Source organism: Piliocolobus tephrosceles, chromosome 7 (assembly GCF_002776525.5).
Source record: "Piliocolobus tephrosceles isolate RC106 chromosome 7, ASM277652v3, whole genome shotgun sequence".
Classification (NCBI taxonomy): Eukaryota; Metazoa; Chordata; class Mammalia; order Primates; family Cercopithecidae; genus Piliocolobus; species Piliocolobus tephrosceles.
In genome coordinates, this window is record NC_045440.1 from 53,436,593 (window position 1) to 53,452,241 (window position 15,649).

The 15,649-nt window shown below is 36.4% G+C and overlaps 1 protein-coding gene across 4 annotated transcripts in view; it reads right to left on the reverse strand.

Moving 5' to 3' along the window:
* RB1CC1 (RB1 inducible coiled-coil 1) overlaps nt 1–15,649 on the reverse strand; it is an 89,773-nt gene that overhangs the window by 47,298 nt on the left and 26,826 nt on the right. For all 4 annotated transcript variants that reach the window (XM_023184212.3, XM_023184215.2, XM_023184214.2 and 1 more), the window contains exons 2-7: nt 15,400–15,514; nt 14,083–14,204; nt 12,522–12,648; nt 12,182–12,352; nt 3,473–3,675; nt 958–1,387 (exon numbers count right to left, since the gene is read on the reverse strand). In XM_023184212.3, coding sequence (XP_023039980.1) covers nt 958–1,387; nt 3,473–3,675; nt 12,182–12,352; nt 12,522–12,648; nt 14,083–14,153 — 1,002 coding nt within the window. In that variant the 5' untranslated portion in view covers nt 14,154–14,204; nt 15,400–15,514. The remainder of the gene's footprint in view (nt 1–957; nt 1,388–3,472; nt 3,676–12,181; nt 12,353–12,521; nt 12,649–14,082; nt 14,205–15,399; nt 15,515–15,649) is intronic.

A 15,649-nucleotide genomic window follows, 5' to 3' on the forward strand; every position in this document is an offset into this window, starting at 1 on the left:
TTTTGGCAGTGATCAATCTTCGCATAACATATTACATACTTCTCTGACAAACATGTCTTAATGGAAAGAAATGCTTAGCCTATAGAATGTCATCAAGAAATTGGACACTGAAAAAATTACAAAACCTAGATTTTTAAGTTTTCCATTTTACTGTATCCTATACCTTTAACAGCAATGTATGTATTCTTTTTTAGGCATCCCAGACAATGTGCTATCCTGCTCTAAATAGTGAATCAAAGATGAACTCTTTTTCGACTGCGTGCTCTTGAAAAGTTTATTTTTAACAATTATCTTTTGACAACAGCAGTCTTCACAACATTATTTAATATTTCTGTAACAATGAAACATGCCCTATCAACTTCCTTCCTGGTGTCAAAGATTTTGCATCCGTTTACGGATCAGATATGAAGGGGTATTTATTCCTCAGGTTTAAAAGGTTTTCAGGTGTGCTGGAGAAGACCTTAATCCAAAATACAAGCTCACTATAATTATAAAATACAACTAAAAACACAGTATCTACGTTTCAAATTTTAAAGATCTCAGGCAGATGCAGTATTTAAAATTTCTTCTTTAAAAGTCAGAAAGAGGTTGCCTCTAAGGAAATGGTGACTGGAAAGAGGCACAAGGGGACTTTCTGGGCAATCAAATTTTCAGTATCTTAATTTGTGTGGTGGTTATTCCTTGCATGAACCACTCAAAACCTGTACAGTTTACTGTATGTAAACTATTCCTATTGCACTAGAAATTTTCCTATTAATCTCAAATAATCTTCACAAATTTATAATCAATTCATAAATAAAATTATGAATTAATTTGATTCAACCTATGTTAAAAGTTTCACTCCAAGGCTCACTTATTTCTACTAAAAGGTAATACCCATTCTCTCAGTACATAAAATATTTAGGATAATTTAAAATAGTAAAATGACAACAGAAATATCAAATTAACATTACTTACCCTGCTCATAGAATCAAAGCACTTCCTGACCAAAGATTCCACATCATTAGGTCTATCTTGAACATTTATCCAGTCTAACAAAGAAACATTAAAAAAGGGCAGATCACCATCTTTAGTGTCTATCGTAGTTTCACCTTGCTGATGAACAGTACTTTGACAAGATTCCCTAATCTCTTTGCCACTTTCAGCATCTGTGGTATCTGGGGACACATGTTCCACTGACTTGGGAAATGAGGTTAACAAAGATTGGTTAGTTGTTCTAGGCATATCAGGAGACAGCACCAGTTCAGTGGATCTTTTCATCTCAGCTTTTTCTGGGCCTTCATGTTCAGGTAAAGAATCCAGTCTTCCCAAACATTCTCTGTAACTATGTCTGGTTAGGCACTCCAATAGTGGAATCTTGGCCATTACTGAAACGGCAGTTCCTAAACTTAAAATACAAAAGATCTGTCAGTAAAACTATGAGACTGCTCTAGTTAGGAATTAGCATGTTTGAATGAAATCACATATTATTACATACACAAATCTCACCACCTCTCCATAACATTATACATACATAAACCAGTCTATGAGTTAGCTATTCACTAGTTTAGCAGAGAGAGGCTATCATTAACACATTAAAATATCACTCTAGGGCTGGGTATGGTGGCTCACACCTGTAATGCCAGCACTTTGGGAGGTGGAGACCAGCAAATCATTTGAGGTCAGGAGTTTGAGACCAGCCCGGCCAACATGGCAAAGCCCCATTTCTACTAAACATAAACAAATTAGCCAGGTGTGGTGGCAGGCACCTGTAATCCCAGCTACTTGGGAGGCTGAGGCACAAAAATCGCTTGAGCCTTGGAGGCGGAGGTTGCAGTGAACTGAGATGGCGCCACTGCACTCCAGCCTGGGTGACGGCTCCGTCTCAAAACAAAAACAAAAGCAAAAACAAACAAACAAACAAACAAAAAACACTCTAAAGTAAAGCTAGCTATATTAAAAAAGTGAACACTAGGCTTTTATAAAACCTTAAAGATAACAAATTTAAATTTACAAAAAGATTCACCATAGCAGTATCTTAGAATATAACCTTATGGCCTTAAGTAAATCAAATATATCTGATATACTGAAAGCACAGGATAAAAATAACAATCCTAATAAAGATTAACTCTTGTACTCATAATACCCTAAAAAATAGGTTTATGTTGTCAAAAGCATGGGGAATATATGAAATCTTAGTGATTTAACTTCTATAAAATCATATGCAATATGATGTAGGTCCCTACTTTAAATTGATACAGCTAATAGAACCCATAGAAAAAGTTACTTAAAAAGGTTCTCATTTAAACTTTAAAAAGATCTTTCCAGTCTTAATTAATCCTTCTCTTTCCTCCCAAGATTTTTCCATTTTTAAGGCCAAAATCGACCTAATAGTCATACCACAAAAAAGAGAAATCTGAATTAAAGGTTATCCAAATTTAAAAAAACGAAAGAAACAAAAAGAAAAGACAAAGATCAAAACCAGAACATGCTACTTGCCTCTAATTCAAGGTCAAGATAATTAAAAGAAAAAAAAAATCTACAGATTCGAAACAAAAAACCTGAACACAAAATGCTAAAAGCATATGCACACACACAATAAGGGTTAGTTTCATGCTGAATTACTGTTGTATTTTCACGTTAACTATAGCCCTTTTAAAAAAAGAATCAATGTGTATTAAATGTACTTCTATGCAAAGAACTAAAACTTGCCATCTTAATGAGTGTTGAAAACACATGGGCTGGCTGGGTGCAGTGGCTCACACCTGTACTCCCAGCAGTTTGGTAGGCCAAGGTGGGCAGATCATGAGGTCAGGAGATTGAGAACATCCTGCCTAACACGGTGAAACCCCATCTCTACTAAAAATACAAAAAAAAAAAAATTAGCTGGGCATGGTGGCGGGCGCCTGTAGTCCCAGCTACTCGGGAGGCTGAGGCAGGAGAATGGAGTGAACCTGGGAGGCGGAGGTTGCAGTGAGCCGAGATCACGCCACTGCACTCCAGCCTGGGTGACAGAGTAAGACTCAGTCTCCAAAAAAAACAGGGCTTTTTTTTTTTTTTTTCCACCTCATCAAACCTGCATCAGAATGGCAATATTTACAAAGAACTTAAAATTTTCCTCCATTGTCCAGTGTTTGAAAATGTGCCTATTTCTGTTAGATGTTATTTTTCACATCTTGCCTTTTGTTTACTGGACAAGATATTAGCAAAGATTCTTGGTTTTATAAATGACTTCAAAAGTATTTGAGGTCTTATTACAAGTAAAACAATTCAAGAGAAAGAAATGTGGGATATTCATAAGATACATGGTAAACAGAATTATCATTTTTAAATTAAAAACTATAACCTACAAAGCACTATCAGAAAAGGCTCAAATAATAAACCTCAGTTATAATAAATATATGGCCTATAAGAAACAAATTTGCAGTGATTAAACCTACTGATAAATTTCAAAGGCATTTTAAACAAATATCCATTTTAATGGCAAACATACTGAGTAAGTTTTAACTTGATGTCTTCTATGGACTGCAGATAATTTGAATAAATACTTTCAAACTTGAAAAGTAGCTTTTGGTATGAATTTGAACAGTCCTCCAGGTTGGCCATAATTGCAGCCCAGCCTTGGTGCTGAAGATGTTCATCATGTACAAGACCTTCACAAAAAGAACAAAGTTTCTTGGCAACTTCATACATTTCCTGTATTGAAAAAGAATACAAAAGAAAGTAAAAGAAGGCAATGGTTTGTTTGCAGAAGTTTTCATACATTTACAAACATGTATGTAAGAATGCGTTCTAGAGCACATTTAACAAAGTGCTTCAAAAGACTGTTTTAGTTTACCTCTGTTCACTTCTGTGAAAGAGAGCCTAAACGTTAAGTGAGGTGTTTAACGTTAAGAGAGGTGTTATAACCTATAACATAAGTGAGGTGTTTCCGAGCAGGTACATAGTCAAAACAAGAATCCATAAGATGCTACCTCCGAAAAACAAAGGAGTAGGGCTTTCAATTATTTGACTAATGATCAACATCTGCCATCTCAAATGTCACTGTCCTCTGGTATTATCTCAAGACATATATGTTAAAAACAATTTTTCGTGAAGGCAAAGCTAAAATACATCATCTACTTCTAGATTAATATAACTATAACACATTTAGTAACCCTAAATGAGATTCTAGAAAATATTTATTTATGCAGTTAAAATACCTTCAGAAAACAGACATCTGACATTCAGTTCCAAAGAATGAAGAATAAAAATAATTATTAAGGATAAATTACAAGGCAGCAACGTAGATTGCTTTATATATGGAGATATATAAAGAAGTCCACTGTCATAAAATATTTTAGTTGGCTAGGAAATAAGACAGATCATTCTACCTTTGTTAACTGATATGAGACAGATATAAAAGTCACAAAAGAGAAGTCAAAACTTTCTGAAGGCATTTAACTTAAGTATCAAAGTGTGAAAAGAATATGAACAAAGATAGGAAAAGAAGTACTTCAAAAGAGTGGAACATGATGAAGTGGCAAAGAGAGGAAATATAAAATGTTACTGGTTAAGAACAAATGGTCTGGAGGAAAAAGCGAGAGAAAGAGGACCAGATGATCAAAGACCCAGAAAATACTAAGGTAGGGAAGGAATTGGACTTTACTCAGAAAAGACGTCCTGAAGAACTCTTTAACATGAAGAACGTAATCAAATAGATGCTTTAAGAAGACTGATAATACGGAAAATGTCATATGGTGGAATGGGAAGGCACCTAAAAGAATGGATGTAAAATGATTAAGTTGTCCAGGCAAACTGTAAAAAAGCTACTGTAAATACTGCAATGGTTGGTAATCTAGTTTCCAAGGTAAATAAGAAGTAAGATGGTCCTTATGGGGTAGGAATATCAGTAAGATGATTATGTGCCATGTCACTAAAAATTAATCAATCATGCAGCCACTAAAATAGAGTGGGAAAAAACTCTGGAATTATGAAGTAACAGAAATGATAAAATGTTTTCAGATTTTTTTAAACAGATAAAAGAGAGGTGACACCCTTGAAATGACTAGTAAAAGAGTTGTTGGGTACATTAAAGCAACAGGTTCTTGCAGTGCATGCAGAAAATGTAGGAGGAAGATTCTTAAATACAGAAAAGATGGAGGATATAAAATATTCAAACGTTTAGATTTTTTGAATTGTTAAAATTTATAAACGTCAAATAAGTTGAACTGTAGAACTGTTTACCAGGAAAATAAACTTAGGATATTTCAAAAATGGGAGTACCTTGCAACAATGAAAAAGGAATAATGTGTATAGTATGGGCCAGGCATGGTGGCTCTTGCCTGTAATTCTAGCACTTTGGGAAGCTGAGGCAGCCACATCACCTGTGGTCGGAGTTCGAGGCCAGCCTGGCCAACATGGTGAAACCCATCTCTATTAAAAATACAAAAATTAGCTGGGCATGGTGGCACGCACCTGTAACCCCAGCTACTGGGGAGGTTGAGGCAGGAGAATCACTTGAACCCAGGAGGTTACAGTGAGTCGAGATCATACCACTGAATTCCAGCCTGGGCGACAAAAGCGAAACTCCATCTCAAAAACAACAAAAAAAGTATAGTATGCTTCCATTTGTTTGGGGAGGCTAAGATTGGTTAGAAATGTGAAACAATAGAGGTATGAGATAGAAATGCATTTTGTGTGTGTACCAAAGTCTAGGAAAATGCAAAACAAATGTTCCATCATCATTAAGATGGAGTAGGGGATGAAAGGAAAAAGGAAGTATTTTCTCTATGTATTTTGCTGATAAGCACGCCAAAATTATGACCATTCTGTTTGAGAAGATAATATTGTTAAAGAACAAATTTAGGTGAAAAGAAATATCTTTACAGGTAAAATATGAAAGTTTGCTATGTGGAAGTACAATGATATGAACGTAAAGAGCACTGGCCTTGGAGAAAAGAGGTTCTTTTTCTTCTACCTGGCTATCTGGCCTTGAAGAAATGACTTAACTTCACCTGTTCTTAATTCTATATGTATATAAGAAAGGGCTAATAGTTTCAGTTGTAAGATAAGGAAGTAAAGATGTCTTCGCCTGCTTCTCCTTCATGAAACCAACCAAATACAAAAGGGAAACAAGACACCATCTTGATGAAACCAGGAAACAACTACCACCCTACACATACAATATATGCAGCAAACCTGTGAAGAACATGAAAACTGGATCAACTTGGGTCAAATAAAAAGGGCACCCACTGTGAAAGAATAACAAATCTCGGGAACCCAAAATCACTAAGCCAAGGGAAAAGTCAAGCTGGGAACTATGTCAGGCAAACCTGCCTCCAATTTTATTCCTAAATAAGATAGCTACAAAGATAAGAAAGCTACATACCTCCCTCACAATTTTGCCACAAGGAAATTTCTTGTGGGCTTCAAGATCTTTAACTTAAAACAGTTCTGCTAAATTTCACCTTGGCAATGTAAACTGACAGCATATCTTCTGTCATATCTGCTAAATTTCACCTTGGCAATGTAAACTGACAGCATATCTTCTGTGCAGGACAGAAAGTCATACCTCTGCTCGCCTAAAACAAAGGCCTATCTGCTTCCTCTGTCTTATTGTTTATTGTTTATGTAAAAATGCAGATTCATTGAGCCAGACTAAATTATGTATTCTGTGAAAGACTGATCAAGGACTCCAAAAAAATGCAACCTTTTGTCTCTTATCTACCTATGACCTGGAAGCCCCCGCTTCGAGTTATCCTGCCCTTCTGAACCAAACCCATGTACTTATATATTCATGTCTCATGTCTCCCTAAAATGTATAAAAGCAAGCTTTACCCTGACCACCTTGGGCACATGTCATAAGGACCTCCTGAAGCTATGTCTTGGGTGTGTCCTTAACCTTGACAAAATAAATTTTCTAAATTGATTGTGACCTGTCTCAAGATAATTTTGGTTCACACCACTATTGCAGACATTTAGCAAAAGTTGGGAGAACTGAATCCTCCTTGTGAGAAGCTTGGGTGGACAGCAAGAACCTCTTGGGGCCCTATCTGAAATTAGAGAGTAGCAGAAGAAGTAATACCTATTTACATGACATACTTGCAAAAAGCCAAAGGAAAAACTGTGAGAAAAAGTCCCTAGAACTGCTAAATTTTGTCTAAGGAGAAGGACAGAATAAGTCATCTCTGTCCCTCTCTTATACATATACATTCTGCTTCTAACCAGGGATCCCCTGTGACCCAGGGCAGCTTCCTGCTCACCAGGTTTCCTACACTGTCTTGTAGAGGAATAATTCTACTCCTTCAAACACAAGCAAAAATTTTAACATATGAAATCTACACTAAATTACCCTAAGAAAAAAAAAAATTAAAAGTAAAAAAAACTAAATGCAAAAAAACTCTCCCCAGGACCAAATGGAAATTATAACCAAATTCTTTCCTAAGAACTTAGTCTAATTTTGTTTTATAAAAAAGAACTCAACACAGACAGCTCAGGAAATACGTTAAAAAGAAACATATCACTGATGGAAGACTACACTGGAAGAAGACATTGCTGAAAACAGAGAAGTCTAAATCAGGCTTTTAACAAACCAAGACAAGTGAAATGAAAGGAACTACCATGAAAATGACAGCTAATATATGGGGGGGAAAAAAAAGGACAGTGAGCACTGAGTCCATTTCAAGATGAAATCTGAAAGAACTATGGACATTTCGGTACGGAAGAGGTTGCAGAAGTAGAAGACAGACTTAAACTGTCAAAGTATTCTGATTTCTTTACACTACAGTAGTCCAAAGAATGTACTAGGATATTCACAGTAGATTGAGTCACAATAGTTGAACACTAGAAACAATCTCAATATCCACTAGTTGCAGAACAGATAGAAAAAAAAAACTGTGGCATATTTGTACAATAGAATACAATGCAGTGATGAATACAAACCACCGATACGTGCAACAGCATTAATCATTCTCAGGAACATCATGTTGCATAAAAGAGGCTGGGCACAAAAGAACAGAAACTACATTATTCCATTTATTTACATTCAAAAAGAGACCAAGTAATCTTGGTTTAGAAGTCAACTTACTGGTTAGCATTAGTGAACAGGGAGGATGAAAACTGATGGGGAGAAAGTCTTAAGTAGGGCTTCTGGGTTGAAACTATTTGTTTCTGTGGGTTTTTTTGTTTTGTTTTGTTTTGTTTTCTGAGATGAAGTCTCACCCTGTTACCCAGCCTGGAGTGCAGTGGCGCGATCTTGGCTCACTGCAACCTCTGCCTCCTGGGTTCAAGCAATTCTCCTACCAGAGCCTCCTGAGTAGCTGCGATTCAGGCGCATGCCAGCATGCCTGGTTAATTTTTTTTTTTTTTTTTTTTTTTAGTAGAGATAGGGTTTCACCATATTGGTCAGGCTGGTCTCAAATTCCTGACCTCATGATTCGCCCGCCTTGGCCTCCCAAACTGCTAGGATTACAGGCATAAGCCACCACACCTGGCTGAAACTATTTTTATCAATGTGTTCATTGTGAAAATTCACTAAGAATGGATGTACAATTACAGTTTGTGCATTTTTCAATATGCATATATCTCAATAAACAAAAATCTATTCTTAAATTTACCAACAGGGTAAATGAGTCGAAGGTCACACCACAAGTAAATGAGGTAATCAGATACAAACTCAGAAAATCTGACTTTAGAGACAACATCCTGGACCATGAAGAAATACCACCTCTAAATCCTTACATAACGAATTGATTAGAACTATGTTGCTGTTTTGGTTATAGCAGCTTTAGAATTTGTTTTATAAATCTCAAAAGAGGGCAGGCATGGTGGCTCAATGTGTTTTATAAATCTGAAAAGAGGCTAGGTATGCTGGCTAATGCCTATAATCCCAGCCCTTAGGGAGGCCGAGACGGGAGGATCATTTGGGCCCAGGAGTTTGAGACCAACCTCAGCAACACAGTGAGATCCTGTCTCTATATAATAAGTCAATAAAATACCTAACATAAATGATGAGATAAGGTTGTGGAACCACAGCCTAGATTTCAGAAGATGTATGGAAACACCTAAATGCCCAGGCCAGTTTGCTGCAGGGTGCAGCAAACCAACATGGCACATGCATAGCTATGTATCAAACCTGCATGCTGTGCACATATACCCTAGAACTTAAAGTATAATAAAAATAAAAAATAAAAAAAGTAAATAAATAAATCTGGAAAGGTACATTTTTGCCTCCATCTTCCATTCTTCTTATGACTTTCTTGGCTATTTCTGGACACTGACCCTTCCATATGAATCTGAAGACCATTTTAGATCCAAAACAAAACCCAAAGCTTCTCCTATGCTCCAAAAGAAATATCATGGCAATTGTAACTACAGTTCATAAGTTCATGATCATATTAAAAATGAGATACATCTTCTCATTTGTTTCATGGCCATTTGTTCATTTAAGAACAATTCGTTCATTTGTTGTGTTCATTTCTTTGTCTTATGTAACTCATTTTACATTCTTGAATATTTTATATAGCCAAATTGTTAAGTATATTTTGAAGTTCTACAAAAATATATATATATCTATTATTTTGAAGTTTTTGTTGCTGTTCAGATTACAGTATTTTTTTCTATTTCTATCCTAATGCAGTGGCCAGAGAAACTCTATTCATTTTGATATATTTATCACATATCCAGTCACCTTACCAAAATGCTAGAGAGGTTTTCATTAAAATCCCTTAATTTTCCAAATATGCAACCATATCATCACCTAAAAGAAATGTTTTTCATTTATCATTTTCACCATTTATTTCACTGATTTCATTTTCTTATTTCCTCAATGCTTCAAAGTACTGAACCACTGTTTCTGTTTTATGCAAACACGGCCCTAGCATGTCACTAATTTAAAAGCTGCTTAGGCTGGGTATGGTGGCTCATACCTATAATCTCAGGTGAACTTGAGAGAGATGATTTAGCGTACCTGGTGGAAAAAATTTCTAAGCAGCAAAGCATTTAAGAGGTGACTTGGGTACCGTTAAAGGCATTCAGTTTTATAAGGGAAGCAGAGCATAAAAGTTTGGAAAATTTGTAGCCTAACAACGTGATAGAAGAGAAAAATTCGTTTTCTGGGAATAAATTTAAGTTGGCTGCAGAAATTTGCACAAGTGGCAAGGAGCCTAACGTTAATCCCTAAGACCACAGGGAAAATGTCTCCAGGCTGTGTCAGAGACCTTCACAGCAGCCCCTCCCATCACACATCCAGAGCCTAGGAGGAACGAGTGGTTTCATGGGCCGGCCCCGGGGTCTCCGTGCTGTGTATAGCCTAGACACTTGGTGCCCTATCCCCCAGCCACGGCTGAAAGGGGCCAACATACAGCTCGGGCTGTGGGTGGAAGTCCCATGCTTTGGCAACGTACACATGCTATATTGAGCCTGCAGGGGCACAGAAGTCAAGAATTGAGGTTGGGGAATACCGCCTAGATTTCAAAAGATGTATGGAAATGCCTAGATGCCCAGAAAAGTTTGTTGCAGGGGCAGGGCCCTCATGGAGAACCGGTTAGGGCAGTGCGGAAGGAAAATGCAGGGTCGGAGCCCCCAGAGTCCCTACTAGAGCACTGCCTAGTGGAGCTCTGAGAAGAGGGTCACTGTCCTCCAGACCCCAAAAGGGAAGATCCACCAATGGCTTGCACTGTGCACCTGGAAAAACCACAGACACCAACGCCAGCCTGTGAAAGCAGCCGGGAGGGAGGCTGCACCTTGCAAAGCCACAGGGAAGGAGCTGCCCCAAGTCCATGGGAACCCACCTCTTGTATTAGTGTGACTTGGATGTGAGGCCTGGAGTCAAAGGAGATCTTTTTGGAGCTTTAAAACTTGGCTACTGTGCTGGTTTTCGAACTTGCATGGGACCTGTAATCTCTCTGTTTTGGCCAATTTCGCCTTTCGCCTCCTGCCGTAATTCCAAGCCTCTCCAGCCATGAGGTACTGTTAAGTACAATTAAACCTCTTTTTCGTCCCAGGCTCAGGTATATCTTTATCAGCAGCATGAAAACAGACTGATATAGAATGCTTGGCATTTGCATCTCGGGTCCCTAATTCAGGATCTCAACAGCAATCATCATCTTTCTCATTTCATTTATGTATTTAAAAATATTTTAAATATGATGCATTAAAAGAGAAATAATGCTAGCTTATATTTAATATAATTCCTGATATATATATTTCTGCCATTTTGTTTTCTTTGTACTTTCTTGTTTTCATTCTTTCGTTGAATAGTTTTAATTGCTTTCTCTCTCTAATCACTTGAAAATTATATATCCTAGTTATCCCTTAACTTATTATCATATTTAATACTTTCTCTATCAAAATGTAGTATGTATACTTTTCAACCAAATCAAAAAACAATTCTAAAAGATTCTATTATGTAAATTCAGTTTACAGAAGTGTATTTTTTAAAATTTTGTCCTCCCAAAGCACTTTTGGACTCGTAAATGTTTATTAGATACGTTTCACACAGATGAGGTTATTTCGTTTTAATGTTGTATCCTATGTGAAAAATGGGGGTATTTGTACAAATGTATATACTGCTTAAAACAAATCTCTAAGAGTTTTACTAATTAAAGCAAATGTTCGGTAACGTTACTTATTTTTACAAAACGTAAATACTACTATTTCATTGGTTCTAACACTTTTTTTCATGATTAAAAGAAAAATGTAGCTTACTACTGACAGCTTAATGTCAATGACATTACTAAAGGTAAATAGCAAATTAAAATGGAAAATCAAATGACTGGGAAACAATCTGTGGCAACTGCAAGAAGCAGTGTTAAGAGCTATATATTAGAAAGAAACCTGATTCTCCTCCAGGAACTAACCATAAATATGGAAAAAATAAATACATTTTTAGAGCTATGTAAGTTCTCTGTCTATATCTACTCTAACATAGGTCTTTTATTAATTAATGTTCAAAAGTAACTATTTACATATCATTATTTAGGAAAGAAGGTGACCAAATGATGTTAAGACAGCTGTTCCACTCTAAAATACTGTCATTATCAAAGTAGAATAACCAGCAATGTATGACCCAGAAATTTTAAAACTAGATTAACCACAAAATATTTTCAGTTTATTTGTCAAACTTCTTGCATGCTTCCTATGCAATTTAGACTACTGTGCTATTTAGATCCGAATGCTTTTAGAAGCAATCAGTTAGTTAAAATAATTGTTTATATCTTACCACTGCAAGCTGTGTCCTTGAAGCAACAGTATGAAAAACTGCAGGCATCATAAGAGATTCTTCAACTTTTATTTCCATGTCATTTTCTGTCGAAAAGGTAGTTTTAGGAATAGCAGGTGGACGATCACATAAGATCATTTCTTTGTTAAAAAGAAAAATTGGATTTGTATCCTATATTTTTTAAAAAAGGAGAAATAACCAAAATAAAATGTTATAAATACTGAACGTGCACATTGCCTTCAATATATGAAGCAAATAAACCTTACTTTTGAACACTGAGTTCCCAATGTGATGTCAAGGTGGTGCGCATTCCTGTGTGAAAGGACTCTTGAATACCTACCGTCCCAGCACTATAGGTACACACTCTTCGATCTGCAGCCATGCATTCTCCTCCATTAACCACCAGCACCTGGTGTTGAATAGCAATCTTGTATTTGCTTTGAATGGCATGTTTAAGGTCCGCCACACTTCAAAAAAATGAAATAAAACAAATCAGTTGTTTATATTTGCCCAATGACTTTATTTTCCAAGTAGTACTACGTAAAAACACCTCAGAGGTTAATGAATTGCGCTCTAAAACTTTCCCCAAAAACAGTAATAAAGAATACAAGCTTCCTATCTAATGAACTGGATTCCCTAACAACTGACTGATCTTAGGTAAATAACTCGCCCATGCATCATATCTAGAAGTGAGTCTATGAAATGGAGGCAGTAGACACATTTATTTTCGAGTTATCTATATAACATAGCAAAGGAATATGCTCAAACTGATTATCAGGTCTATTAAAATCCTCAGGCACATAATTTTTGTTAAAATCTCCACACGTTTTAGAAACTACATTAAGTCTAGCACCTGTGAAGATTCCTTCCTAGCCCTGTATTCCAAAACATCATTCATGTAAGGGTAAAACCAAGCTTAATGAAAACTAATTCTGGAAAAAAAAAAAATCCGTAATTCAATTTTTACAATAAAGATTATTATTTATAATAATTCCAGTGTCAGATTTATTCTGCATTGCCATCAAGTCTTTACTATTATGGTCACTATAAAAATATAAACAGCGTTGGAAACGATATTTACTACTTCGATTTTCTTCCTATCCTGTCAAGCTAGAGAATTACTAGATACCTGAGTTCCACTAAATTTGGCTGAAAATGTTAAATTTATTTTTTCTCTCATTAACAAACAAAATAAACCTATTGACATTTATTCATAAACTGAATAAAAACAAACGATCAAAAACCATGGAAGTGATTATACATTGTTTTATGAAGCTTCCAATAATTCCCTTAACAATGGCCTGTGAAATGCAGAACAGCAATTGACTACAGGTACTTATAACAATGGAAATCAGTTTGTTTTGTGGGTAGATCTATTTACTGTGAATATTATATTTATGGCAACAGGACAAAGCACAATTTAAGGAATGTAATTAGTATTTTAGAGAAGGACAACAATTATATATAAAATATGTTGGGATAAAAGATTTAAGACTTGCCATTATGTGGCTTTTTTTTTTTTTTGAGAGTCCTGCTCACTTGCCAGGCTGGAGTGCAGTGGCGTGATCTCGACTCACTGCAACCTCCGTCCCCTGGGGGTTCAAGTGATTCTCCTGCCTCACCCTCCTGATTCGCTGGGACTACAGGTGCGTGCCACCACACCCAGTTACTTTTTGTATTTTTAGTGGAAACGGGGTTTCACCATGTTGGCCAGGATGGTCTCGATCTCTTGACCTTGTGATCCACCTGCCTCGGCCTCCCAAAGTGCTGGGATTACAGGCATGAGGCACCAAGCCCAGCCGCCACTATGCTAGTTTTTAAACAGTAGAGTAATATTTCTTTAACTTTCTGCATGCAGACAGAATGCAACACTGAAAAAAAATAAATGAAATACAACTCACGTTTGCACTGTAAGTTCAGTGTCAAATGTTAGAGTAGTTCCAGTGTTAACCAGAAATACATATAACTTCATGATGATTTATCTGAATTCTGTGAGCTTATACCTCACCCTCTGATACGGTTACTAGAAGAAACAAGAAAAGTGATCAATTTTACAAATGCAACTACAATCACAAATACTATCATCACTGTGACATACTACAGTATTACTATATAAGTAACAAAAATATCAAAACGGGCTTTGAGGTCTAGGATGGCTAACTGGACAGTTCAGTAAACTCAATGCTTAAAACACATAAAAATAAACAGTAATGAGATCAGTGAAAAGAAAAGCATAACTGTTCTGCCATAGGAAAAGAATAAAACAGTTGGTCAAACATCTTATCCCTGACAGTTTTCCCCCCACTGCTTCCTCAACATAATAAAAAATACATTAGTATTAAGGTTAAACTTACTGATCGCAAATTAAGAGTAGTCATTACTTGCAAAATGGGAAATGAATCCCAATTCCTTCCATCAGCTGCCTGTTGATCTGTATTTTACCTCTACACTGAGCTGGAAATCCTCCATAAGAAACTCCTTAATAGTTCCATCACTTTGTATAACAGTAGCAAGGGTACAGGTCTAGAAATCAGAATATTTAAAACAACTCTGCCATTAACATGCCCAAGGAAAAACCTCATCTAGAAAATAAAGCTTCTTCATCTATAAAATGAGGCTGACACAGACGACCAGGCACAGTGGCTCATGCCTATAATCCCAGAACTTTAGGAGGCCAAGGCAGGAGGATCCCTTGAGGCCAGGAGTTCAAGACTAGCCTGGGCAACACGGTAACACCCTGTCTGCACAAAATGTTTAAAAAATTAGACACACTTCATGATGTACGCCTGTGGTCCTAGCTACTTGGGAGGCTGAGGCAAGAAGATGGCTTGAGCCAAGGAGTTCAAGACTGCAGTGAGCTACGACTGTGCCACTGCACTCCAGCCTGGGCAACAGAGAAAGGCCCTATCTCAAAAGAAAGAGAAAGGAAAAAAAACTTAAAATAATGACATATAAAGGGGACAGATTTCATGGTCTACCATTTTATTTTCAACAAATAGAGGAAAAGATAGACAAGATTAATGAAACTGGTGAACGATAACTATAAATAAATTCCCAGAAAGTAGTAGGTACCTTTACTTATGCTCTTTCCACATAAGCCTTTAGAGAATTATTAGAGAAGGAAAAAGCAAATAAGGTTTTCAAATTAAGATTTCCAGAATCATCATTTTAAAGACAATAGATTAAACTCTGCTAAACAGGTAGAAACTGTGACTTACCGTCAGGCACTGTGAAAAGGACTACCACTTTTCTTTAAAAGTAGATTAAAACTGGTTTATGTTTGCTTTGCTTGAGATTGGCAACTGAATGGCATTACTGGTTAAACTCAGAGAACTGGAAAACAAAAATTTCTGGTTATAAAGAGAAACAATTCAGTATGAAACAACATATGGTTATTGTTCCTTTCTTCCTTTTAAAACTACCATCTGTAAGAATAATCTCTACTCAGGCCCTTCTACCTGCACATTC